This window comes from Heptranchias perlo, chromosome 9 (assembly GCF_035084215.1).
Source record: "Heptranchias perlo isolate sHepPer1 chromosome 9, sHepPer1.hap1, whole genome shotgun sequence".
Taxonomy (NCBI): domain Eukaryota; kingdom Metazoa; phylum Chordata; class Chondrichthyes; order Hexanchiformes; family Hexanchidae; genus Heptranchias; species Heptranchias perlo.
The window spans coordinates 22,196,647-22,223,401 of record NC_090333.1 but is presented as its reverse complement, the minus strand read 5'-3'; the positions used below and the strand labels follow the sequence as shown (position 1 = coordinate 22,223,401).

At 45.2% G+C, this 26,755-nt stretch overlaps 1 protein-coding gene across 1 annotated transcript in view; it reads right to left on the bottom strand.

Moving 5' to 3' along the window:
• Window positions 1–26,755, bottom strand: part of cfap57 (cilia and flagella associated protein 57) — an 81,034-nt gene that overhangs the window by 41,305 nt on the left and 12,974 nt on the right. The window contains exons 3-9 of the mRNA XM_067989995.1: window positions 25,503–25,747; window positions 18,989–19,157; window positions 11,886–12,038; window positions 11,398–11,537; window positions 7,929–8,094; window positions 4,937–5,050; window positions 3,540–3,752 (exon numbers count right to left, since the gene is read on the bottom strand). Coding sequence (XP_067846096.1) covers window positions 3,540–3,752; window positions 4,937–5,050; window positions 7,929–8,094; window positions 11,398–11,537; window positions 11,886–12,038; window positions 18,989–19,157; window positions 25,503–25,747 — 1,200 coding nt within the window. The remainder of the gene's footprint in view (window positions 1–3,539; window positions 3,753–4,936; window positions 5,051–7,928; window positions 8,095–11,397; window positions 11,538–11,885; window positions 12,039–18,988; window positions 19,158–25,502; window positions 25,748–26,755) is intronic.

Here is a 26,755-nt window from a genome sequence, read left to right as displayed (position 1 = left end):
GCGGGGGGTCTATTGGGCGCGTGGGTAACGCGCCCGGTGAAATCAGTCTGCCCCGCGCGCGATCGCAGGCTGATTGGAGCCACTTACCTGGTCTTCCAGGTTCCCCGCTGCTGAGCTGCACGTCGGGCGGACTGCGCGTGCGCAGTAAGGTCTGTCAGCTGGAGGAGCCCTATTTAAAGGGGCAGTCCTCCACTGACTGATGCTGCAAGAAAAAGGAAAAATTACAGCATGGAGCAGCCCAGGGGGAAGGCTGCTCCCAGGTTTAATGATGCCTCACTCCAGGTATCACTGGATGGGGTGAGGAGGAGGAGGAGGACAGGGATCTTCCCCCCGGCGGGTGGGAGGAAGCGGCCTGCCTCTGCCACCAAGAAGGCCTGGCTCCAGGTGGCAGAGGAGGTCACCTGCACCATCAACATATCGCGCAGCTGCATACAGTGCAGGAGGCGCTGCAATGACCTAAGTAGGTCAGCCAAAGTGAGTACACTTACTCATTCCCCTACACTCCGTCTGCCACATCACCGCCCCCACTCCACACCTCCTTCTGCACTGCCAACACTACTCTGTCACATCACCCCTCACACCCACTCAAAGCTCATCCTCATCTTACCTGCACTTACTCGCCTCGCCAGTACTCATCCCGCCACTACCACTCAACCCAATCCTCATACAATCTCATGGCTCCATCTCATACTCACCCTCTCATGCATCTCTTTCACGGACAGCCTCACTCAACCTACCACTACCTGTGCTGCAGCCACAGGGCATGCATCACATATGTGCAGTAGGCAGCGTAAGTCAAACGTGTCGTGAGCATGAAGGGGATGCACAAGGGTGTTTGAGGGTTTGTCGTGGTTTTTACTTATATTTAATTTCTGACCAACTCACATCGCATATTATATTGGCACCACTACTGCCACGTCTTTGCAAATCTTGTCTGGTTCGTTCAATAATGCCCTTTCCTGAGGATCACAATGAAGACCCACACCTGATGCCATCCATTGTGTCACTGCAGAGTGGGTGTAGGTGTATTTACAGGGCTCTTTTGTGCAGACGACTGAGAGACGTCGGCGATGTCCCCGGTGGCACCCTGGAAGGATGCGGAGGAGAAGTTGTTGAGGGCAGTGGTGACTTTGACAGCGACAGGTAAGATGCTGGTGCTCGGGCCAGCCGGGAGCAGCTCGGCATGAAGGAGGCTGCAGATGTTCACGGCTACATGTCGAGTGACTCTGAGCCTCCGTGTGCACTGCTGCTCAGAGAGGTCCAGGAAGCTGAGCCTCGGTCTGTGGACCCTGTGGTGAGGGTAGTGCCCTCTGCGACGCATCTCTCTCTGCCTTTGCCCTCCCTCCTGCTGTGCAGGTGGATATGTCACAGCACTGTGTTGTGGAGCTCCACGTGTCAGAGGTGGACGGCGAGGCTGGTGATGCTGTTCTCCCTCCGAGGAGGTCATGACTGCAGCTACGGCGGCCCCCATCCGGAAGATGTACATCTGAGGGGGTCCGCAAGGTAGATACATGTCTCTGGACCCCGGGGTAAGTGTGCAAGTTGGTGAATTTGATTGTTAGGAGGAGGGTGGTGGAGGCCAAACTTTGTCCAAAGTGACAGAGTGGCCTCCCGCAATGAGTGAGGGTCTCCCCCCCACCCCCCCACCTGTCAAATGGACCTTTGCAGCTGCCACAGGCTGATAGCTGCAACATGTCCATTTCAACTAGGAGTGTTTCCCCCAGTACGGGAAACAGTCCCAGTTGTTTGTAAAATCCCACCCCTCCTGAAATATCTCCTTAATCAGGTCTGTTAACGACCTGAAATACTAGAATAAATACTTTTAAGTGGCACCCTGCCGGCTTTAATTGCCTGTGGGAGTCCCACATGCGGGGGCTGCGCGTCTGTGGGGAACCCGGAAGTGGGCAGGTTGGCGCCGGGCTCCCGACCCGCTCCGGGATTCCCCGATTTTCGGAGCCCCCCCGCCAGGAACGCACCCGATCGCGGGTGCTAATATCGAGCCCATTGTGTCCAGTTCTGGGCACCACACTTTAGGAAGTATGTGAAGGCCTTAGAGAGGGTGCAGAGGAAATTTATTCGAATGATTCCAGGGATGAGGGACTTAAATTATGTGTATAGACTGGAGAAACTGGAATTGTTCTCCTTGGAACAGAGAAGGTTGCGAGGAGATTTGATAAAGGTATTCAAAATCATGAAGGGTCTAGACAGAGTAAATAGAAAGAAACTGTTCCCATTGGCGGAAGGGTCAAGAAGCAGAGGGCATAGATTTAAGGTGATTAGCAACATAACCAAAGGTGATACGAGGAAAACCTTTTTTACACAGCGAGGGGTTAGGATCTGGAATGCACTGCCGGGGGCGGGGTGGGGGGGCTGTGGAGGCAGATTCAATCATGGCCTTCAAAAGGGAACTGGTTAAGTACTTGAAATGAAAAAAATGTGCAGCGCTATGGGGATAGGGCGGGGCAGTGGGACCAGCTGGATTGCTCATGTATAGAGCTGGTGCAGACTCGATGGGCCGAATGGCCTCCTTCTGTGCTCTAACCTTATATGATTCTATGATATCCCAAATCACTCTGATATCATGTAAGCCTTTCCTTCATTTCCATATTAATGTAGCATGTTGTCCGTATTGTATCATTGCAGCAATGTATAAAATTAACTTTTATGAACATAACTTTTCACAAGCACATTTTGTAAACGTTAGTTGCTCTTCCATCGTGTTGCCCTATCGCACACTTTCGTTTTGTTGTCACCTCCGTTTCTCTCCAGGTCTTATTTCTTTCAGTCTCCTTCTTTCTCCAAACACGATATTTTATATCAAAATATTTAAACTATTTTAAATGATCACAAGCACTAATCACAACCTCCCACCTCCCTCTCAGTTTGTTACTATGTTCGGATTACCACATACCTGGATGCAATACAGTCCTGTGCGGTCATAAAATAAGAGCGATACTGGACAGTAGGAGGAGTAGTCTGGTAAACAATATCCTATAATAAAGCTATTAAAGAAATAAAAGCTGACACTGGGAAAAACTGAAATTTAATGATACCCTGGTGGTTTAATGTGCTTTATACATATCTTTCCACGGTTTGATCACTGTCTAGCTCAAATCCCGTGGACCAATCAGCTCACTCAAAAACACTCAACTCACATTTTTTACTAATGTAGATAGATTTTAATACCCAGTAATATGGTGATATTATACGGATACAATTTATACTATAGCATTCAAAGGTACAATAATGTATGGCAGTCATTGGTTTACTCACCACCCCTATTATTTCTCTGCATAGAAAATTGTGTACTGAGAATTTAATGACAACAGGATTATTCTGCCTTCTTGTGTTTTATCCAGCTAGAACTGTTTAAATTAATTAAACTCTTATTCATTTCATCTCAGATCTATTAGGGAATGTCCCTGAACAGTTGGGCCTTGAAACGTGCCTTATTGTATTCCACTTCCTGATCAGCAGTTGCTAAATGACAATTTACCACAGAATATAACAGCAACTCCCCTTCACCTCATTCTACATACCTGCGAATCAGTAATTTCTTTCAAAGTTCGATCAGATCCCACTGCAAATATGCTTTTACTATCTGGTGAGATACAAAGCCCAGTGTAACTGCAGGACTTCAGTACACATTCAGATTCTCGCTTTCCAGTCAGTGTATTCCACTCATACACTGCACCATCCATACCACTGGAAATCAGTTTATTGTCCTCTGAATTCCAGACAATAGCGCGAATCTGTACGAGGAAGAAATGGAAGGACATCAGTGCATAATCTCTCGACAGCTCACTTTATCATTTACTTCACAATGTTCCACTGCATTTTAGTACAAATCACCTACAATATATATGCTTCAGCTTCTACTGTGCACTGAACATATACAGGCTTAAAAGTGCAACACATGGGGGCCATGTTGTGCCAAGTATGAGTGACAAGTCACTGCATTCTACAATTCCCTCCTGTAGTGAACCTAAATATAAGGAATCAAAGCACTTGCATTATTAGGTGTCAACCTTAGCTGAATGGTAGTACTCTTGTTTATGAGCCAGAGACTTGAGATACTACTGATACATCAACTGGTTTCCACATTAGCACTTTGATTACCACTGGTGGCGATAAGGAGCCAACGACCACTAAAAAATTCTACTCTTTGAATCTTTCTAATTAAAATATGTAATTAAAATATGGAACTTTTCTCATATCTTTTAGGCTACATGTAATTTCTTCATTGAAAGTGAACAGTTCCTAGATTTGTACAGTGCTGAGCACAGGAAATTTGCGGTGATGTGTATCATCTCAATTTGTTGTTTTCTATGATTACATTACTGCTGATTACGCAGTGGTACTTACAGATAATTAAACATGTCTTTAGGTATTTCTAGTTGCTGTTTAATATCTGCATTTCTTTTATGCTTTCTAATTATTATCCTTAATTTACTTTTCTATAACTCATGTCCTCACTATTTTAGTACCTTCAAAATTATTGCTTCTAGCTTTAAAGGTTGTTTTTTTAGTCATATATTCAGTCAGGTGTAAGATTACACATGTCCAATTGTATATACTCATGTTTTTGAATATGGAATTACCATTACCCATTAATCCACTGATACAGTATTACTCATGGCCATAGATGTGGAATTAGTCTTGGTCATTTATCAATTGATCTGCCATTACCCATGTTCATATATAAAGATATGTGATTAAACAAACCCGTGTGCACCTATCGCTGCTTATAGATACTGGATTACCTTTACCATTTTCAACATGTTCACAGATATGATATTATTGATGTTTAGAAATAAGGCATTGCCTAGGTCCATAAATCGCTAGATACCATGGTGGCAGTAGACTGATAAGGCAAAGAAAATCATAGATAAACAAAATTACTGTAATATATAATAAAAATTATCCTGAATCTCACCTTCCCATTGTGACCTTTAAGATTAACCTGGTTTTCAAATGTGGTTGTGGAATAAATATGAATGACGTTTCCATTCACAACTGCAAATAGGTGTCCACCATTGCTGAAGGAACACTGAAAGAAGAGAAGAAAATGTTAAAAGCCATACCATTACAGGTGTAGGAAACTCTGGGTCTGTATAAATGAATGTACAGATGCACCGCGAGTCATAAGGTGCTTTAGGTCAAGTTATTACAAGTGCATGGAAGACATAAACTAAATTTAAATATAAAATGAGCTGGAAATTGGGCCAGAATTTATTGACCTCAGTTGGACACAACTAAAATAGAAGTGAAAGAGAAAAGAATGACAAAGGAGAATCCTTAGAAAAGTAGTCATGATGACTATTCATGCATTAAGAGAGCAAAGGTTTTAACAAAGCAACAAGTAGGTATCTTACAGTAGAGCTTACTAAGAGTTAAAGGGCAACTTGATAAATAGCAATGATATCTTGTTTGTATAATTTTTAAAAAATCCATAACACATATTTATCTATCCATATTTATCAATATAATTCATTAAAATTCTTACATGCAACACACACTGTCTGCAAGTGTCACACTTGCTTCCTCTGGAATGTTCCCCATCACACTTGCTTGTTAACACCCCTATTGTGATAAAACAGCATATCCACCAATTCACCATAAGCAATGCATGAGAAATCTGCTAGCATGTATTATATATATATCCTGGAATTGTAACCATGTTGTGCCCCCCATCCTGTTGAAATCAATGGGTAATGCTGTTACAGTAACAGCAATGCCTGTTTTTCTTACTTGGTCCAAAGAATTTGATGAGCATTAAGCACAATGTGATTTTCAGGCTCTGCTTTCTAGTGAGATCTAAACACAGGGCTATGACAGTGAGATATCATTTTAAAGTACCATTTTTTTGTTAATGTGAATTTACTCAGTTTGGTTCAGTTGATAGTGCTATTACCTCAGAGTCTGAAGGTTCTGGGTTCAAACCCCAAAGCAGGATTAAGCTGAAATCTAGGCTTACACTTAAGTGTAGTACTGAATGAGGATTGTTTTGTCAGAGTTGCTGTCCTTTGGATGAGAAGTTAAACCAGGGCCCTGTCTGGTAGTTCAGGTGAATGTAAAAGATCCCATGGCACTATCAGAGGAAGAGCAGAGAATTCTCACCATTTCCGTGTCAACATTCCTCCCTCAATCAACACCATCAAAAATGGAGTCATTCATCTAGCTGTTGGTTTTGGGATCTTTCTGTGTGCAATTTGGTTGTCGCACTTGCCTACATAACAATAGTCACTCCACTTCAAAGTAATTCACTCTGCAAAGCATTTTACGATGTTTCTCAGGTGTGACGTAGCATTATACAAATGCAAATGTCAGGTGTTCTAGCTCTTGTTAAAGTTAACAAAATCACCCCGCCTGCTCAGTTGGATGTTAAAGATTCATAGCACTATTCAAAGAAGAACAGGGAGTCCTAGCCAACATTCCTCCCTCAACTTTTACCATCAAAATACTCATTATCTGGTCATTCACCTCATTGTTGTTCATGGGAGCTTGCTGCGTGCAAATTGGCTGCTGCACTTCATTACATAACAACAGCGACCACGCTTCAAAAGTACTTAATTGGCTGATGAGGTTTGGGACATCGAGTATGTGGAAGGCGCTATATAAATGCAAATTTTTTCAGCACAAACCAACTAGACCTCACAGTTCTTACCAAGGCACCACTCACATTGTAACCATGCAAACAATCATTTCATCCACTAATCAACAAGATGAAAGACGCACCATACTAAAAGTCTTGCATGTCTTCATCTGAATCAATGCATTTTAAAAACCTTCATGGTATTTCATATTGTTGGTGTTTATTTATTTAAAAACAATTTAAACACATTAATAAGCAAGACCATTTCTCTTATTGATGCATAATCATCTTCACTTGTAAATGCAAAACACTTCCAAATTGATAACATCTAGTTTATTAAAATGTAGATTTTTTTTACAATAAAAATTTAAACAGATACTTCAAAATGTGACTAGTTTTGGGGAACTCACTTTTTTCAAAAAGGAAAATTTATAATAAATCTATTCTTTACTGGATAAGATATCAATGCAATTGATTTGAATCACGTTCTGCTTTGATTTAAACTGTACACTAGGAAAACATGGAATTCGTTGAATCTAAAAACCAATAAAATTTCTGTTCTCACTATAAATAACCATAAAATTTGATCAAAATCCAATGAAGAATATATAGCACTACTCATAATCTCTCGTGTTATAAAGCAAGAGGGTCCAAACTGCACCCCCCCCCCCCCCAAGTCATGGTGATCTGCCCTTCAAAGCTCAAGCAACTCAATCATTTTAATGCTTAAATTTCTTATTCGCTGGTTTGTTCTGTTTGAATTTTGTGAGTCTAGAATTTTGCAAAGGGTTGTTCTTAGCACTGTTACCTCATTGTTGGATAACACCAAGATTTGATGGTATCACTAACTCGAGAAAAAGGCAAATTAATAGGGTCATGGATTTAAACTTTATATGTGACCTTTGTGACTCTAAGGTATTCAACTAGGCAGCCATGAAGGCAAAAAGCTCGGACACCAGTTATAAAGGGAGATAGCTGTGTCTTTACTAGTGTCTTTCAGCCACTCTACTTGCTGTGTTCAACTGTGAGGAACAACCACCGATAAATGTAAATTTTAAAAAAAATACTGGGAGGGTATTCATTCAGAGCTAATTTCCAGTAAAGGGATTTTAGTATTTAAATTCAGTGTATCTCAAACAAATGCATTTTTTATTCAAATACTGTCTCCATTCAAATGTTCATTTGCAATAACATTTTGGACTTCTGTGAAAACTAGAAGGAGCTGTCATGGTGATGTACATTAGAGACAATCTGGAAACAGATAGTTTGTATGGAACTCCCCTTATGTGATACCATAATATTTTATTCCAGCAACATCAGCTAACCAACCAACCTCTCGACAGCTTCGAATTGTGAATTCTTTGAAGGTTCGGATGTCATCAATTAGAAGGTTCATAAGCCGTAGCTTGTCAGAGAATCCAACAAGAATATATAGGCCAGATGGGTGCACAGCAACGCTGTATGCCTCCTCCTGAAACTCCTTATAAAGCTCCAAAACACTAGGAGGTAAGCAGAACAACCACCAATAAATATAAATTAAAAAAATATTGGGAGGATATTCACCCAGAGCTAATTTCCAGTCAAGGGATTTTAGTATTTAAATTCAGTGTTTATTTATGTCAAATAATGCATATTTTATTCAAAATGTTCATTTGCAATAACAGTTTTCACTTGTGAAAACTGGAAGGAGCTGTCATGGTGATGTACATGATATGCTCTGTACATGATCAGCATCACAGAACAGTGGCTGATTTTTTATTAGTAACTTTTTTTGTGAACCCTGGATGCAACTAAAATACTGCAACATTTAAAAGAGCAGTGCTTCACTAACAATGAAAAATAAGGCATAATGAAGGGAGAGGCAAAAAAGATGGACGACCCATCTTCGGCTCAACACTAATTATTGGGAACACAACAATTGATCACTTCCCAACAAGGGTGTTTGGGAACAGAATTAATCATTAACTACCCTTAGCAAATGTTCAAATCCATACCAGTATTTCCAAATTCAAGTCAGACTTTGCCTGTGTACTGTACTTTTTTTGTATTCGTTCATGGGAGGCCGGCATTTATTGCCCATCCCTAATTCCCTAGTGTACTAGAGATTCACCAGCAATATAGAGATCCTAGAAAAAAAGGTTCTCCTTGTCTCTCTTTCACTTGGCCCACCTTTCTTTGCTTCTCTCAGAAAGATATTTGCAGGAACACTGATTTAATACATTATCGCAGAAGCTATTTAACAGGAGCATAGCAAGACTCTTCCACATATTGTCATGTCCATCCCTGAAGTGATTAACCCAGTTTACTTTCAATTTCCAATTACAATGTGGTGCGTCTGACTAAAATAGTGAATACATAAATAAATAGAGAAAATGCTGGAAGAACACAGGAGGTCAGTCCGCATCTGTGAGGAGAACAGACACGTAGACGTTTTGAGTGCAGACCCTTCTTCAGAACTGGCATATTAATACACATCAGAAAAATGGGAGGGGAAAAAATACATATTTTTTTTTAAATACAAAGCCAGAGGGGAATTATGAGTAGATTGATGTAGCACATCACCTCAGTCAAGTAATGGACAGGAACATTAAGACTTTAAAGAAACAAAGGGTGTGTAAATAGTTAAGAAAGGCGGAGGCCAGGGGAGATGTGAGAAAATGGGAGATGGAAAGCATGGAAAACCTAGGGCTCAAGAATGAACTTGAAACAGATTTAAAAATGAAGACATAACCAAGGTCTGACGTCACTGAAGTCAATGTTCAGATCAGGGGCTGCAGGGTGCTTCGGAGAAAGATGGGATATTGTTCTTGAAACTTGAATTGAGTTTCATAGGAACAGTATACAAGGACAACAACAGAGAGGTCAGAGTAGGAATGGGAGAGGAAGTTAAAGAGGCAAGTCACAGATAGCTTGGGATCAAACTTGTGGACAGAATGGAGGTGTTTGGCAAAATGGGCACCTAATCTGCATGTGGTTTCTTCAATGTAGAGGAGACTGCACCATGAGCTGTAAATACAGTATACTAGATCAGGTCCCTCACTGATGGTGCGGGAGGAGGTAAATGGACAGGTGTTGCATTTCCTGCATTTTATAGGGAAGGTGCCAGGGAGAGGGCAGCTGGAAATACAGATGGTGGAAGAGTGAACCAGGGTGTCACAGAGGGAACAGTTCCTCCAGAAAGTGGAGGAAAAGGGGCTGATTTTGCAGTAAGTGACAAACGGCATTCGTTAGAAAGTCTATGGGCAGGTGCAAGTCTATGGGCTTTTGCACGGTAAGTTACAGCCAAATGATGTGGCGCCCTCTACAAGGCATCTGGGACTTGTGTGATCAGGGCAAGCAACTGTATATAGTTGATATCGTTAATAACAGTGCAGAGTCAGAACCAGGAAGTGTAAGTTAGAATAGTGAGTTCAATGTCAAATCAGGTATAGAAAGCAAAATAAATAGAGGGTAAGAAAGATTGAATTAAGTGACACAGATAAAAGACACAGTAAGAAAAAGTTAAAAAAATATATTTAAAAAAAATGTCCAACAATAATTAAAATCTGAAGGAATGAGAGTCCACACTTGTAAAAATTAATTTTCAGTGCCAGAGAGATTGTTTGGCAGTAATTAAGACTTACCACGCCATCAAAAGGATACTTCAACTTGAAATAACTTGATTTAACTTTTTCTGGCAAGTTTAGTCCCTATCTATGACATCAGTACAGGAACTTCGCACTGTTCAATTCATTTGAATGGTGAGTCAGCCGGTGAGATGTCGTTTTCACGCAGCTTTTGGAGGAGCATCACATCTCTAACAGAAACTTCCTGATTTCCACATTTAGCTGCGCATGTGTGGTCGCTGGGAGTTACTGTTGGATTTGCATATAAATAAAGGTGAGCGCTGTTAGCCTCACCGTTATTTTTGCAGCAAAATCTGGCCCAATATATGTTTGGTAGTAGGGTCATGCTAGCTGGTGAGCAAATGATTGACATGTTACCTGCAACATGATTATTTACCAGCTTCGGAAGCAAGGAAGCAACCTGTTCCCAGGTTTTTGCCAATGCACCTATTGAGCCAGCTGTTAGAAGATGCATGAGTGGCTTGTATTGGCTCACCCTCCAATTTTCTATTGTTTGAATGAATGCTTTGTTTTTATTCTCTATCTCTCACAGACAGCCAGGCGGAGACTTATAAGAGCTTATGAAGAAGATCATAGGTGAAAGCCTATATCCTAACATGCTGTAGCACAAGATATTAATACACCAATATGTTGTTACATTGGGACATTGTTCTCACAATTAGATCTCAATTGGTGGGTCTGACTTCTAATTGCAGCAAAGAAATTGGTAAACTAGATTAATAGTACTATTTGAGTGCTCAATGTCTTTGTATGCAGTACATGATCAGTCATAATCTTGACTATTATATTATCTACTTATAAAAGAGAAAAAATCTCCAAATGCAGGAAGCTGAAATAAAAGTAGAAAATACTAGAAATACACAGCAGGTCAAACAACATCTGTAAAGAGAAAAGATAAGTTAACGTTTCAGGTGTATACACCTCAGCAGAACTGAAAACTTAGTAAGGTTGAAAAAATAGAAAACAAAAGGGGAGAGGAAGAAATAATAGTTCCTCAAGTTCCAAAGAGGGAGTTAAAGAGCTGAATGACCTGCAAACTGCTTAATAGAAAACATGGGTTGTCACAATTCAATATAATTTAGCAATATCTACTCCATTCATAGAAAAAAACTTTAAGTCTCATAGCATTATTTCTTATTATGCAGATTTAAAACAACTGCATTGTGATATCCATACTTAGTCTCATAGTTCCACAAACGTATAGATCGATCTATGGAGCTGGTGGCAATGAGGGGTTTTCGAATGCAGGTATCCAGACCCGTGATTACATTGGAGTGGAAGGATTGAGAAAGAATTTCAAACTGTACCAGGTCACCCTGTTAAAAATGACCCAAAAGTATATTTTAAAATATGAAGATAAATAGAATAAATATAGTCAAACATCACTGCGGTTTCCATTAGAACAGGATGTGAATCATGTAGCAGGATTACTATTGTTGGGTTAAAGTTTAAAATTATTAAATTAATACATTCCAGTTCTGAACTATACTAAAACTATCAAGTCAATGAATAGCGGTATTATTATACAATCTTGCAACTCTTGAACGAAGGCTCATGGTTTATGTTAAATTTAGTCTTGATCTTGTGCTGCAGATTTCAGATTGCTAAGTGCTCATTGTATGCTAACCTTATCGTTATTCTTGAGCTGCTCACTCAGTGCTTACCTTACTCATTTCAGCAGAAGATAATGTGATGCTATACAGTTGGTTCTTATTGGTGCTCGCAATTAGGGTCTCCTCTGAGGGGCTGAGACATAGAGTTAAAATCTCCTGTTGTTCTGCTTGGGTTGGATCTGTGCTGTACAGATCCTGCGGAATCTGAAGCGCAACATAGAATAAGATTTCAGACAACAAGGTGGTGTTGAAGAGTGGGTGACAAGTGACACCTTACATAATTAAATCGTGTTCCAAAAAATATCTAAAATGTCATTGATCAAGAAAGTAAAGGGAAGCATCACCTCTAGTGTCTGCTGGGGGAGGGTAAAGATGGAAGGAGGTAAACGGGATCTTTTGGGGAGTCAAACTTGCTTCTGGTGCTGGAAGACGGGAACTGAGTTACTTTCCGTGGCAATGTCAGTAATCCAGTACCTGAGCCTAGCTGATCCATGGCACTGTTGAGGACTGTCCATCTAGCCTACCTCACTAAATGGGACCTGGAGGGGTAGATCTGTCTCTGGGGGCTGGGTCTTTTCCCAATTAGCTCCAAATAACCTTGCAAGTCAATGTCCTAACCAAAGGAGTGTTTCTACTTGGACAAGCAGCCAGAAACTTACCAATGCTGTGTACTTTTAACTAATTAAAGTCCAGCAATATTTCTGGGCACACTTGAGTCATTAACCCTTACCTGTTGCCAAGCTATGCCTAAGCTCACTGGAACAAGGCAAGTGGGGTATGTGCACTTCTTTTGGGGCAAACAGAAACTCTACCTTTAGGGATTTCTCAGTAGCTAGATTTGAGATTCTTAAGGTGTAGTTATACTGTACTTAGTGATCCAAGACTGGTAGCTAACTTTTAGCAACTTCTGGAAATGACATTTTTAGAAATAAAATATTTCACTTCTTTTGATGGTTAGAAATATTTGTGATTTTGAAATTAAACCATATTTATATATACATAAAAACAGTTGAATTCTTACCTGCTTTTTCTAGTTCACTATAATAGCATGTATTGAATTTAGCTGTAATCTACTTTAAATTATTTTCCAATAAACTTGAACTATTAATGTCATAAATAAGTGAAACAGCTTTCCATCAACATCATTTGGATATTGCACGGCAATGGTGGACCAATCTCAAAACAGCCAGATACCCTCCGGTTTCTGTCTCAGACGGTAAAACTGTTAACTTCAATTCTAAATACAACTCATGTATAAAATAAGAGTAGGTTAAAGGCTGTAGCCTAATTTCAGAGCTTATAAAACGTTCAGTATTTCTCTGTTGAGAACATCATTTGCACCCTTAGGTTACAATCTTGTAATTTACTTTCAGATTCTTGTATTCTATACAGATTGATATGACATAATCATTGGCTAATCACAGAACTTTGATGGTCATGTGATAGGATAAATATTTGCAAATAGATTTTAATTGAGCATCACCGAAAAACAAGACTTTATGGCATTATGAAATACTTCAATTCAAACTGGCATCATTTTTCAGACAGTGAGTTTCAAATATTCACTAGAATGGATACAAAAACTTCTAACTTGTTGCCGTATGATTTAAGTGACAATGGCAATGGTATAAGAACATAAGAAATAGGAGCAGGAGCAGGCTATACGGTCCCTTGAGCCTGCTCCGCCATTCAGTAAGATCATGGCTGATCTCCTACCTTAACTCCACTTTCCCACCCTATCCCCATATGCCTTGATTCCCTTAGTGTTCAAAAATCTATCGATCTCAGTTTTGAATATATTCAACGACTGAACATCCACAGCCCTCTGGGGTGGAGAATTCTAAAGATTCACAACCATCTGAATGAAGACATTTTTCCTCATTTCAGTCCTAAATGGCTGACACCTTATCCTAAGACTATGACTCCTAGTTCTGAACCCTCCAGCCAGGGGAAACAGCCTCTCAGCTTCTATCCTGCCAAGCCCTCTAAGAATTTTATACATTTCAATGAGATCACCTCTCATTCTTCTATACTCCAGAAAATATAGACCCATTCTACTGTAACCATTCTATTCTATGACTTCTATTCTATTCTACTCAATCTTTCCTCAAAGGACAACCCTCTCATCCAATGAATCAATCTAGTGAACCTTTGTTGCACCCCCTCTAAGGCAAATATATCCTTCCTCAAGTAAGGAGGCCAAAACTGTACACAGTACTCCAGGTGTGGTCTCACCAGAGTCCTGTATAATTGCAGCAAGACCTCCTTACTCTTAGGGCCCGATTTTAGCAGGCCCGCGGGTTCCCAGCGGGTGGTCCTTCGGGAGCGTGGAAAACGCGGACGGCTAATTGAGTGCGCCCCCCCCGCGATCGCGGGATAATTGATCACATTAAGCCGTGCTTCCGGGTTCTCCGCTCCCTAGCTGCGTGCCGGCGGGCTGCGCATGCGCACTACCGTTTTCGCGATGGAGGAGCTCCACTTAAAGGGCCAGTCCCCCAAAGCCCCTCCAGCTGCAAGCAAGAGGCAACACAGGATGGCGCAACCCAGGGGCAAGGCTGCGCCACGCTTCTCCGACCTCCCGCTGCAGCTGCTGCTGGAGGGTGTGAGGAGGAGGAGGGACACGCTGTTCCCGGCAGACGGACGCAAGTGCCCTAGCTCCGTCACCAGGAAGGCATGGGCAGAGGTGGCGGCGGAGGTCAGCAGCAGGGCCAACACCCCCAGGGCATGGGAGCAGTGCCGCAAGCGGTTCAATGACCTCACTAGGTCCGGCAAGGTGAGTACACCAACGCACCCTCCCACAACCCGTCCCCACCATCACGCCAAACATATCACAACCCCTCCTGCAGAGCCACCACAGCGCTCCCGCAGCAATCCTCACAGCCACGCACTCACCATCCTCGCCGTGCCCGCAAGTACCCACCGTTCCTGTCCCCACCCGAACACTACCACACACCCCAATCCCTATGCAATGGGATGGGCATGTGGCACACGCATCCTCCCATCCATCTGCCCCACGCTCAACCCACCCACACCGATGCTTGATACGTCTCACTATGCAATATGCACTCACTCATGCATCTGTGTTTTGCCTTGACAGGAGAAGAGATGCAATAACAACCGAGAAAGGGCCCGCACTGGAGGGGGCCCGCCGCACGTGGTCGAACTGACGGATGCAGAGGTGGAGGCGCTCGACCTCGCCGGCACGCAACATTGCCTCTCCGTGGCGGATGGCGAGTCTGGCGCTGCAGAAACGGCCGGTAAAGGAAAGCTGACACTCAACACTCATGATCACGAGTGACCGTATCATCACCTGGCATCAGGCGCACCGTAACGTTTGTGCACATGCCTCATAGTGCCCTCTGTTCTCTTGCAGGGCAGTCTGCGAGCGCTGTGTGCGAGGAGGGCGATTCCTCAGAGGACATGCCGGTCTCTGAGGGTGCATCGTCACATATGAGCCAACCATCCACCAGCGCAGAGACACGCACCTCGGTGGGTCCCCCTCGCCAACTAGTTGGGGTTGCACTTGGTGATTCACCGCGCACGTGTGAGCATGAGCAGACCCTGGTGGCAGGGGCAGCCGCGGAGGGTCCGCGTCGGTGGGAGCACTCATCTCCAGGCTCTGCTCAGCCGGACCCAGATGCTGAACCCAGGGGGCCACCAGTCAAAAGGAGAGTCGTCGAGGGGCACCAGCTAATCGCCGAGGTACTGGGAGAGGTGCCGCGCGCATTGTCCACAATTGCGCAGGTGATGGAGGAGTCCAACTCCTGCATGCGGGCATTGGTGGCGCAGGTACAGGAGGGTACCGGCGACAGAGTGTCGCAGGTAGGTGCGGGAGCGTCTGCGGTGGAGGACAGGCTAGCCTCCCTCGAGCGTCACGCACAGCTCCACATCGAGTCCGTGCAGGCCCTGACAACGGTTGTACGGATTCAGGGTGAGCAACATTCCGCTGCCATAAACAGGCTGACGGATACACTAGGGGTGGCCTTGCAAGGCCTCACACATGCCATCCAAACTGCCATCCAGCAGGGTGGAAGGGGTGATGTGGGCCGAGGCCACGAGAGGGATGATGGTGAACGGGAACATGGAAGCGGGGACGCTTCTCAAGGTGCCCCCACGTCCCACCCGTTGCCCCCCTCTCAACCAGTACCCACAATGGTGCCTCCTCTCCAGGTGGCCGAGTCTGCCCCTGCACATGTGCAGGAGGAGCAGTCTGTGGAGGTGCCCTCACGGGCACCGAAACCCAGGGGCCGTCGGCCCAAAGCATCTACCCGGTCAGGGCAAGAACAGGAGCAACCTGCCACTACCTCTGCTGGAGCCACAGGGGTAGCACCACGTAGGGGTACCCGGAAACGAAAGCCAAAGGCGTTATAGGCACAAAGGGAATGCACCAGGGTGTCTGTTAATTTGTACACTTTTTGTTTATAGTATTGCACCATGTACATATTAAACACTATCATTCTCACCACTCCCGCCACCTCTCGTCCATTCTTCTGCGGCCTGTGCAATAGGTGCGTTCCGTGCAGCCCATCATGACGGCGAACACCTGCTGCCGCCCATTGGGCACACTGCTGTGGGTGCAGGAGTACTGGCAACACTCTTCAGTGGAGGGGGCTGGTATGGCCCCTCGCATGTGCAGGTGAGGAGATGCGAACGCCTCGCACTGTCTGACTCTAGGAGAACCGTTGACATATGAGTGCCTCCCTGGCCCGGCGAGCATCCCGGTGAGCCGGTGTTCGGCGCATGGGTCGTACATCATCCTCTGGCGCGTCCTCCTCCTCCTCCTCCTCCTCCACCTCCACCTCCTCCTCCTCCTCCTCCACCTCCACCTCCACCTCCACCTCCTCGTCCTCATCGCCGTCCTCAATGTGGGTGGCGGGTGTGGATGGGGCCTCCTCCAGCGGCACCCCTCTCTGTTGGGCCATGTTGTGCAGGGCACAGCAGACAACTATGATTCGTCCCACTCTGAATGGTGTGTATTGGAGCGCTCCCCCAGAACGATCAAGGCACCTGAAGCGCATCTTGAGCAGCCCTATGGTCTGCTCAATTGTAGACCTGGTAGCAGTGTGGCTGTCATTGTACCGACGCTCCGGCTCGGTGATGGGGTTCCTCAGAGGTGTCATGAGCCACGTGTGTGGGGGATACCCCTTGTCGCCGAGGAGCCAGCCGTTGCCGGTGTTGGGTGCGTGGAAGAGGGGCGGGACGGTGGACTCCCTGAGGACGAAGGCATCGTGGCAGCTGCCGGGGTATCTGGCGCACACGTGTAGGAATCTCTGGCGGTGGTCACAGATGAGCTGCGCGTTCATGGAGTGATACCCCTTCCTGTTGATGAACAGCCCTGGTTCATGTGGAGGTGCCCGTATTGCGATGTGGGTGCAGTCGATTACACCCTGTACCCGTGGGAAGCCAGCCATGGCATGGAATCCAACCGCCCTCTCCATCTGGCTGCGCTCGTCCATGGCGAAGTTGATGTAGTGCGAGGCCCTGTGGAACAACCCATCGGTGACATGCCTTATGCACTTGTGTGCAGACGACTGACAGACCCCGGTGATGTCCCCGGTGGCACCCTGGAAGGATCCGGATGCGAAGAAGCTGAGGGCAGTGGTGACTTTGACGGCGACGGGTAAGAAGATGCTGCTTGGTCCATCCGGGAGCAGCTCGTCGTTAAGGAGGCTGCAGATGTCGGCGACTACCTGGCGATTGACTCTGAGCCGCCGTATGCACTGCTCCTCGGAGAGGTCCATGAAGCTGAGCCTCGGTCTGTAGACCCTGTGCGGAGGTTAGTGCCTCCTGCGACGCATCTCTCTCTGCGGTTGCCCGCCCTCCTGCTGTGCAGGTGGGTGTGCCACAGCACCGTGTTGGGGGGCTCCACGTCGCTGAGGCGGACGGCGTGGACTGCGAGGCTGCTGGGGCTGGTCATGCTGTTGGTCCTCCGAGGATGTCAACGCACCACCCATCTGGCAGGTGTTGGTCTGAGGGGTTGTGCAGGGTAGGTAGGTGTTTCCTCGCACTGGGGCTGCGGTTTCACGTCGGTGTTTCCTCTGGCTTGGAGGGGGGTGGTGGAGGGCAGGGGTTGCCCTATGTGACGCGGTGGCCTCCTGCGTGGGTGAGGGCTCTCCCCCCCACTGTGGAGTGCACCTTGGCAGCTGCCACAGGCTGCTGGCTGCAACACGTCCGGTTGGAGTGAGACTGTTTCCCCCAGTGTGTGAAACAGTCTCGGTTGAAGGTAAAATCCCACACTTCCTATTAAGACAGCTGAATCAGGTCATTTAATGACCTCAACAAGCAAGGTAAATACACTCAAGTGGCATCCCGCTGGCTTTAATTGCCTGCGGGATTCCCACCAGCGGGGGCTGCGCACGCACCCCCGCACGTCAGCGTGGAACCCGGAAGTGGGCGGGATCGAGGCGCGATCCGGTGACGCACCTGGATATCGCGATTTTCGACGCCCCCCCGCTGGGAATGCACCTGGAACCCGCTGGTAAAATCGAGCCCTTATACTCCAACCCCCTTGCAATAAAGGCTAACGTACCATTTGCCTTCCTAATTGCTTGCTGTATCTGCATGTTAATTGTGTGATTCGTGTAGAAGGACATCCAAGTCCCTCTGAATACCAACATTTCTTAGTCTTTTAAAAAATATTCTGCTTTTCTATTCTTCCTACCAAAGTGGATAATTTCACATTTCTCCATGTTATACTCCATCTGCCACCTTCTCGCCCACTCACTTAACCTGTCTACATCCCTTTTCAGCTTCTTTGCATCCTCCCCACAGCTTACTTTCCCACCTGGCTTTGTATCACCAGCAAACTTGCATACATCACACCCCGTCCCTTCATCTATGTTATTGATATATATTGTAAACTGCTGAGGCCCCAGCACTAATCCTTGCAGTGTCCCACTAGTTACAACCTGCCAACCTGAAATTGTTGTCATTGTATATCTGTATCTAATCATGGCTACTATAAACGGGCATCTTATATTTCCATTTCAAATTTACATTGTTGATTTCTAAAATTTAGTTCCCACTGGAATAAGCAGCTCAAGCTGTCTCAAAATCTGATCAGCACAGGAGCTAATTGTTGACAAGCATTATTTGTCAAGCAATCTTGACAAGTGTTATTTAATTGCTTCAGTCTTATTTAATGTGGAACTCACCCTAATCACCCTGGTTTTCTTGAAGGTATCCTTCTCCTCTCCTTTTTCAAACATATATACAACAGCAGGCCCCGCAGAGCACATAAACCCTTTGGAATAAATTGCTAGAGCTGTAATCTTGGGTTGAGGAGGTGCAGGCGGCTGCACTTGGTTCACGGTGAAAGAAGTTCTGTTAGGTAGTAACACAAATGATACTACTTAAAATAATTCATTCCATAACAATAATTCTAATACACTACTTAAATCAGTGGAAAATCTATGTGCAATAGGAACACTGAATTGCTAATGACAAATGTATTGTTTGACTTAATTTGCTTAAAATACTTGATACAAGAAACTGATCGATTGAATACACAAGTTAATTCCAGGAGCTCAGCATATCCTCCCAGCTCAATTGACTTTAATTGTAAGCTCATCTATTAAAATGTATTTACACTGAAATAGTAGCCATTTCCACTAAGTATACTTTGTGCCTTCAGTTGCTTTGTTTGCTAGTGCGAAGTGCTGTTTCACATCAATTAATATTAATCCACTATTTACTTGACTTTCATACATCAGCACTCTGTTGGCATGCTAATTTATACTTGTTACGGACTGCCAAGAAGGAAATGTGTACAGTAACAAGATGGTTTCCTCCTTAGGTTGAATAAACACAAGGCAGCGCAAGCTTCAAGTGGAGCTGCAAATGGAAAGGGGGTAGACGTAATAATAGTGCATCATTTGTGAGTTATACAGGGAGAAAAGGAGGAAAGTGATGGCAATGAAGGGGAAAGTAACTGAATGGCAATAGAGGAAACGGAAATAGATGACGAGGAGAATGAAAGAGGCAGAAGTTGGACAAGCACTTGGGTGGGGGGGGAGGGTGGAGAGAAAGAGGGAAGTAGCTATTGTTGGTGTGTTGGAGTGGGAGAGGAAGGGGAATAACAGCATTAACTGAAAGGGAGTGGGGAGGGAGAGTGCCAGCATGAACTCTGAAGGGGTGGGGGGGGGGGGGTGGTGTTGGAGTGCCAACTTGAATTGTTGAAGGAGGGGGGTGGAAAGAGCTCCAGCATTAACCGTGAGAGGGTCATTGTCAAAGGGTGGGAGTTGGATGGGGAGCAATACCTCTGTGAACTGGGTCTAGAGTGGCATTGGATGTTAGACTTTGAATGTTGAGGTAATCTTTGGGGAAGTGTGGGTCAGTTGAGAATCCAAATGTTGCTTTGTTTTCCCTATTTGTAAATTAAAGATCTATTAATTGTGCGGTATAAAAGTGCTTAAAATTAACCAGAACACATCATTTTTAAGAAAATAAGAAATAGGAGCAGGAGTAGGCCATATAGCCCCTCGAGCCTGCTCCGCCATTCAATGTGATCATGGCTGATCTTCGACCTCAACTCCACTTTCCCACCCGATCCCCAATTTAATATAATGGTTCAATTTTTGTTTGGTGGAGAAGCATTACTTGGATCACTCCTAGAAATGCACCACCAATTTTGTGCCTTCAACATTTGCATTTCCCTTTCAGGCTTACAAGTTTTTTTATTCCTTCAATATAAGTGAAAGGATGTATTATATACAGTCTGTTTAAGTTACAAGTCTCATGTAATTACTAGTTTTCACATGTCAGGTCTGTTTTTGAGTTGTCCAGTTTTTAGTGGCTTTGTCAGCTTTTATGAAGCTGTTGGTCAGCTTTTTGCTAGTTTTCTGGGTTGGCACGTATGGATTTTAGTTTCTATGACATTTTTTTTTATTCGTTCACAGGATGTGGGCGTCGCTGGCGAGGCCAGCATTTATTGCCCATCCCTAATTGCCCTCGAGAAGGTGGTGGTGAGCCGTCTTCTTGAACCGCTGCAGTCCGTGTGGTGAAGGTTCTCCCACAGTGCTGTTAGGAAGGGAGTTCCAGGATTTTGACCCAGCGACAATGAAGGAACGGCGATATATTTCCAAGTCGGGATGGTGTGTGACTTGGAGGGGAACGTGCAGGTGGTGTTATTCCCATGTGCCTGCTGCTCTTGTCCTTCTAGGTGGTAGAGGTCGCGGGTTTGGGAGGTGCTGTCGAAGAAGCCTTGGCGAGTTGCTGCAGTGCATCCTGTGGATGGTACACACTGCAGCCACTGTGCGCCGGTGGTGAAGGGAGTGAATGTTTAGGGTGGTGGATGGGGTGCCAATCAAGCGGGCTGCTTTATCTTGGATGGTGTCGAGCTTCTTGAGTGTTGTTGGAGCTGCACTCATCCAAGCAAGTGGAGAGTATTCCATCACGCTCCTGACTTGTGCCTTGCAGATGGTGGAAAGGCTTTGGGGAGTCAGGAGGTGAGTCACTCGCTGCAGAATACTCAGCCTCTGACCTGCTCTCATAGCCACAGTATTTATATGGCTGGTCCAGTTAAGTTTCTGGTCAATGGTGACCCCCAGGATGTTGATGGTGGGGGATTCGGCGATGGTAATGTCGTTGAATGTCAAGGGGAGGTGGTTAGACTCTCTCTTGTTGGAGATGGTCATTGCCTGGCACTTATCTGGCGCGAATGTTACTTGCCACTTATCAGCCCAAGCCTGGATGTTGTCCAGGTCTTGCTGCATGTGGGCTCAGACTGCTTCATTATTTGAGGGGTTGCGAATGGAACTGAACACTGTGCAGTCATCAGCAAACATCCCCATTTCTGACCTTATGATGGAGGGAAGGTCATTGATGAAGCAGCTGAAGATGGTTGGGCCTCGGACACTGCCCTGAGGAACTCCTGCAGCAATGTCCTGGGGCTGAGATGATTAGCCTCCAACAACCACTACCATCTTCCTTCGTGCTCGGTATGACTCCAGCCACTGGAGAGTTTTCCCCCTGATTCCCATTGACTTCAATTTTACTAGGGCTCCTTGGTGCCACACTCGGTCAAATGCTGCCTTGATGTCAAGGGCAGTCACTCTCACCTCACCTCTGGAATTCAGCTCTTTTGTCCATGTTTGGACCAAGGCTGTAATGAGGTCTGGAGCCGAGTGGTCCTGGCGGAACCGAAACTGAGCATCGGTGAGCAGGTTATTGGTGAGTAAGTGCCGCTTGATAGCACTGTCGACGACACCTTCCATCACTTTGCTGATGATTGAGAGTAGACTGATCGGGCGGTAATTGGCCGGATTGGATTTGTCCTGCTTTTTGTGGACAGGACATACCTGGGCAATTTTCCACATTGTCGGGTCGATGCCAGTGTTGTAACTGTACTGGAACAGCTTGGCTGGAGGCGCAGCTCGTTCTGGAGCACAAGTCTTCAGCACTACAGCTGGCATGTTGTTGGGGCCCATAGCCTTTGCTGTATCCAGTGCACTCAGCCACTTCTTGATATCATGTGGAGTGAATCACGTGGAGGCCGAGATGGATCATCCACTCGGCACTTCTGGCTGAAGATGGTTGCAAACGCTTCAGCCTTGTCTTTTGCAGTCACGAGCTGGACTCCGCCATCATTGAGGATGGGGATGTTTGCCGAGCCTCCGCCTCCCGTTAGTTGTTTAATTGTCCACCACCATTCACGACTGGATGTGGCAGGACTGCAGAGCTTTGATCTGATCCGTTGGTTGTGGAATCACTTAGCTCTGTCTATAGCATGTTGCTTCCGCTGTTTAGCATGCATGTAGTCCTGAGTTGTAGCTTCACCAGGTTGGTACCTCATTTTTAGGTATGCCTGGTGCTGCTCCTGGCATGCTCTTCTACACTCCTCATTGAACCAGGGTCGATCCCCTGGCTTGTTGATAATGGTAGAGTGAGGAATATGCCGGGCCATGAGGTTACAGATTGTGCTGGAATACAATTCTGCTGCTGATGGCCCACAGCGCCTCATGGATGCCCAGTTTTGAGCTGCTAGATCTGTTCTGAATCTATCCCATTTAGCACGGTGGTAGTGCCACACAACACGTTGGATGGTGTCCTCAGTGCGAAGACGGGACTTCATCTCCACGAGGACTGTGCGGTGTTCACTCCTACCAATACTGCCATGGACAGATGCATTTGCGACAGGTAGATTGGTGAGGACGAGGTCAAGTAAGTTTTTCCCTCGTGTTGGTTCGCTCACCACCTGCCGCAGGCCCAGTCTGGCAGCTATGTCCTTCAGCACTCAGCCAGTAGTGGTGCTACCGAGCCACTTTTGGTGATGGACATTGAAGTCCCCCACCCAGAGTACATTCTGTGCCCTTGCTACCCTCAGTGCTTCCTCCAAGTGGTGCTCAACATGGAGGAGGACTGATTCATCAGCTGAGGGAGGACGGTAGGTGGTAATCAGCAGGAGGTTTCCTTGCCCATGTTTGACCTGATGCCATGAGATTTCATGGGGTCCGGAGTCAATGTTGAGGACTCCCAGGGCCACTCCCTCCTGACTGTATATCACTGTACCACCACCTCTGGTGGGTCTGTCCTGCTGGTGGGACAGGACATACCCAGGGATGGTGATGGAAGAGTCTGGGACGTTGGCTGAAAGGTATGATTCTGTGAGTATGGCTATGTCAGGCTGTTGCTTGACTAGTCTGTGGGACAGCTCTCCCAATTTTGGCACAAGTCCCCAGATGTTAGTAAGGAGGACCTTGCAGGGTCGACTGGGCTTGGTTTGCCGTTGTCGTGTCCGGTGCCTAGTGGTCCGATGCCGGGTGGTCCGTCCGGTTTTATTCTTATTATGACTTTTCGTAGCGAGATTTTACAACTGAGTGGCTTGCTAGGCCATTTCAGAGGGCAATTAAGAATCAACCACATTGCTGTGGGTCTGGAGTCACATATAGGCCAGACCGGGTAAGGACGGCAGGTTTCCTTCCCTAAAGGACATTAGTGAACCAGATGGGTTTTTACGACAATCCGGTAGTTTCATGGCCACCATTACTGATACTAGCATTTTAATTCCAGATTTTTATTTAATTAATTGAATTTAATTAATTAATTGAATTTAAATTCGCCAGCTACCGTGGCGGGATTTGAACTCATGACTCTGGATTTTAGTCCAGGCCTCTGGATTACTAGTCCAGTAACATAACCACTATGCAAGTCATTTCTGGCCTTAATTGTGCACATTTTAAAAGTCTCAAACAAGATTGGTGCAAGGTACAGGCAGACCTCTCTTGCGTGAGGTGATCTGTGTTCTTGTGAAGAAGGCTGGCACATTTGTTCATACGTCTATACTTGGGGGCCTCATGACCTTACTGTATGCATGGAAATGGTCACCTGACCAGAAATCCATCAATTCATTTGTGATAAGCTGCTATTTATTATCAGCATTGGTTACTTGCCTTTGAATTTATTATTATGGAATATACTTCTGATTATTACAACAAATTAAAAAATATCAGCAACTGGTTACAAATCTAAAACTTTGTAGTCTTTATTGGATAGTCATCTTATGCCTTCAAGAGGGAGCTAGATCTGTTCTTGACTGGGGCAGAGATCGTATCATATAGAAGTGTCTTTATAGGTAACGCTTGGTCCACGTGATCTCCCGGATTGGTTTAGATCACCTGAGGTGGTTGGAGAGGAATTTTCCAGAGTACCTTTTCCCTTATTGGTGGTGGGTTTTTTGCCTCTCCAAAGAGATTACATATGTAAGGACTTGCACAACACCAGGTTATAGTCCAACAGTTTTATTTTAAATCACAAGCTTTCGGAGCTTTCCTCCTTCGTTACCTGGTGTTGTGCAAGTCCTTACATTTGTCCACCCCAGTCCATCACCGGCATCTCCACATCAAGAGATTACATGGCTGTGGTGGGAGGGAAGAACTGTTTAGTCATGATGCTCCGTCCATCATGGTGTGGAGTGGGGTTGATGGGCCAGCTGGCCTTTTCCTGCCTGTCAATTTCATAAGTTCGTATTGGTAATGGTTCCCACTGGCCACAAAAATCACAGCTCCTTGTATGTTAAAAGATTTGAAGATTTGTCTCAAAACCATCTACATTTAATGCTCAAAAAAATTGAGGGAAGACAGTAACTTAGGTAATACAAGACCGTCCCATTCCTTAATTATTGGCTTCACTGTTTGTTATCCATTTGAGCTGTAATCATTACCACCTGCTATTCAATGACAACACTAAATGCCAACTGGCAGTCATTCTACCAAAAGCTAAATTTTCTGTAGTTAGTAGCACACAAATATTAACGCAGAGTGGATGAACTCATTTGATCTTAATTAACTCACCCTTAAATGTGGTTTTGCCTGTAGAAAAGAAAATGTTAGTATGATTTAAAGCCATCAATGTAAATCACAAGGTTCCAAACTGAAGTATTTGTGCTCCGGAGTGCTAAGAGTGAGGAATTCTAGGATCATCAGATTTCTGAATTTGACTTATTTCTGATGCTGTATACTAATAAAAACATTTCCTGCAATAATAGCACTGTTTTCTTTGGATAGCTAAAATGTTTTCAGGCTCTAGAACAGGAAGTGCCTGGGAATGTGTAAATATTTACAGGGGATCACCAACACAGAAAGGTTTGAGAACCACTGCCATAAATGCAACAGCTATTGAGAAAATAAAAAGAGCAAGTTAGGGGCCATACAGTCTCCATTCCTACTGTACCTTTTCCAGTCTAGCACTAAATTGTGCTCCCAGCGCAGTTCAGCCAATTCGAACAGGTAAAGTTTTCCCATGTCAGTGCCAACAATGATGCGATCGTCAGGCATCCAAGCATGTGAGAGAAAGTTCTGTAGCTCCAACTTTTGGAAGTTTGTTTGTTTGAGACTTCCATCAGCAAATCGTAACAGTTTTAAAACACCATCCCCAATCACACAAATCTGTGCGTTATCTTGAGGGTTAAAGCTGACCTAACACAAAAAATAAAATCACTAAGTAGTGTATACAGTTTATTACTGGAATCTCAATGATGCGTATGATACATCCAAACAGGCATTTGGGGATAATTTTAACCCCCAAGGATGGGTGGGCAGTAAAAATAATAGATTTTTGGAGCGGGACTGCATCCAAATGTTAGCATGATTTACTAACGCGCGCACCAGAAACCCGGAAGTCCCGTCCCTACTTAAAGCTGGCGGCCCGATACTTAAAAGGGCAATGTACTTCATTGCAATAGTTGAAGCACTTAATTTTTTGTGTATTACAAATGTGAAACAAATTTAACTTTACCTATTCGGGTTCCCCATCACTTCTGATTCTCCCCAGGAAGGGCCAGATCCATGAGGTGCGTGCCTTTATTGCACTGCTTGTTGTCCAGGAGGAGCAGGAGTGCTTCATCCAGACCCAACAAGCTCACCTGGTGCGACAGGACCCGCGCGATCGGCCGCCCCATTCTCCCCTCCGCTGGTGGACCCCCCTCCCCATGGTGGAACCCACTCCCCGATCTTCTCCAAGGCGCAACCGATATCATCCACGTTCCCCCATCTCTCAAATTTCTTCCATGGCCCACATTGATCTCTCTCTCCCCCTCCCCCTTCTCCGATTCATGGCTCCTTTCCCTTCCGACAGGCAGCCAGCCTGTCAATCTGGCGATTGCAGATTGCGACGCACTCATTTGCTTCTGGGTTCCCCACGTGAATATCTGCGGATGCACTGGGTTCCCGGCTCAGAGCTAAAATCATGCCCTTTTTGTTCAATGTGTTGATGGAGAGGGAGAACACAGTAATTATTGAACCCAATTACAGAACAGACTTCCATCACGATGATGCTATATTCCTATTCTTATGTAAAAACATTAATTCCTTGAAAAAAGAATCAGAAGAATATCTGGTTATGAAGGACACAGAATAGGAATAAGTATAGCACCTCCCCTCCCCTGCTGAATTTTCAGAAGATCTGGGCCAGGTAGCAGTGAGAAA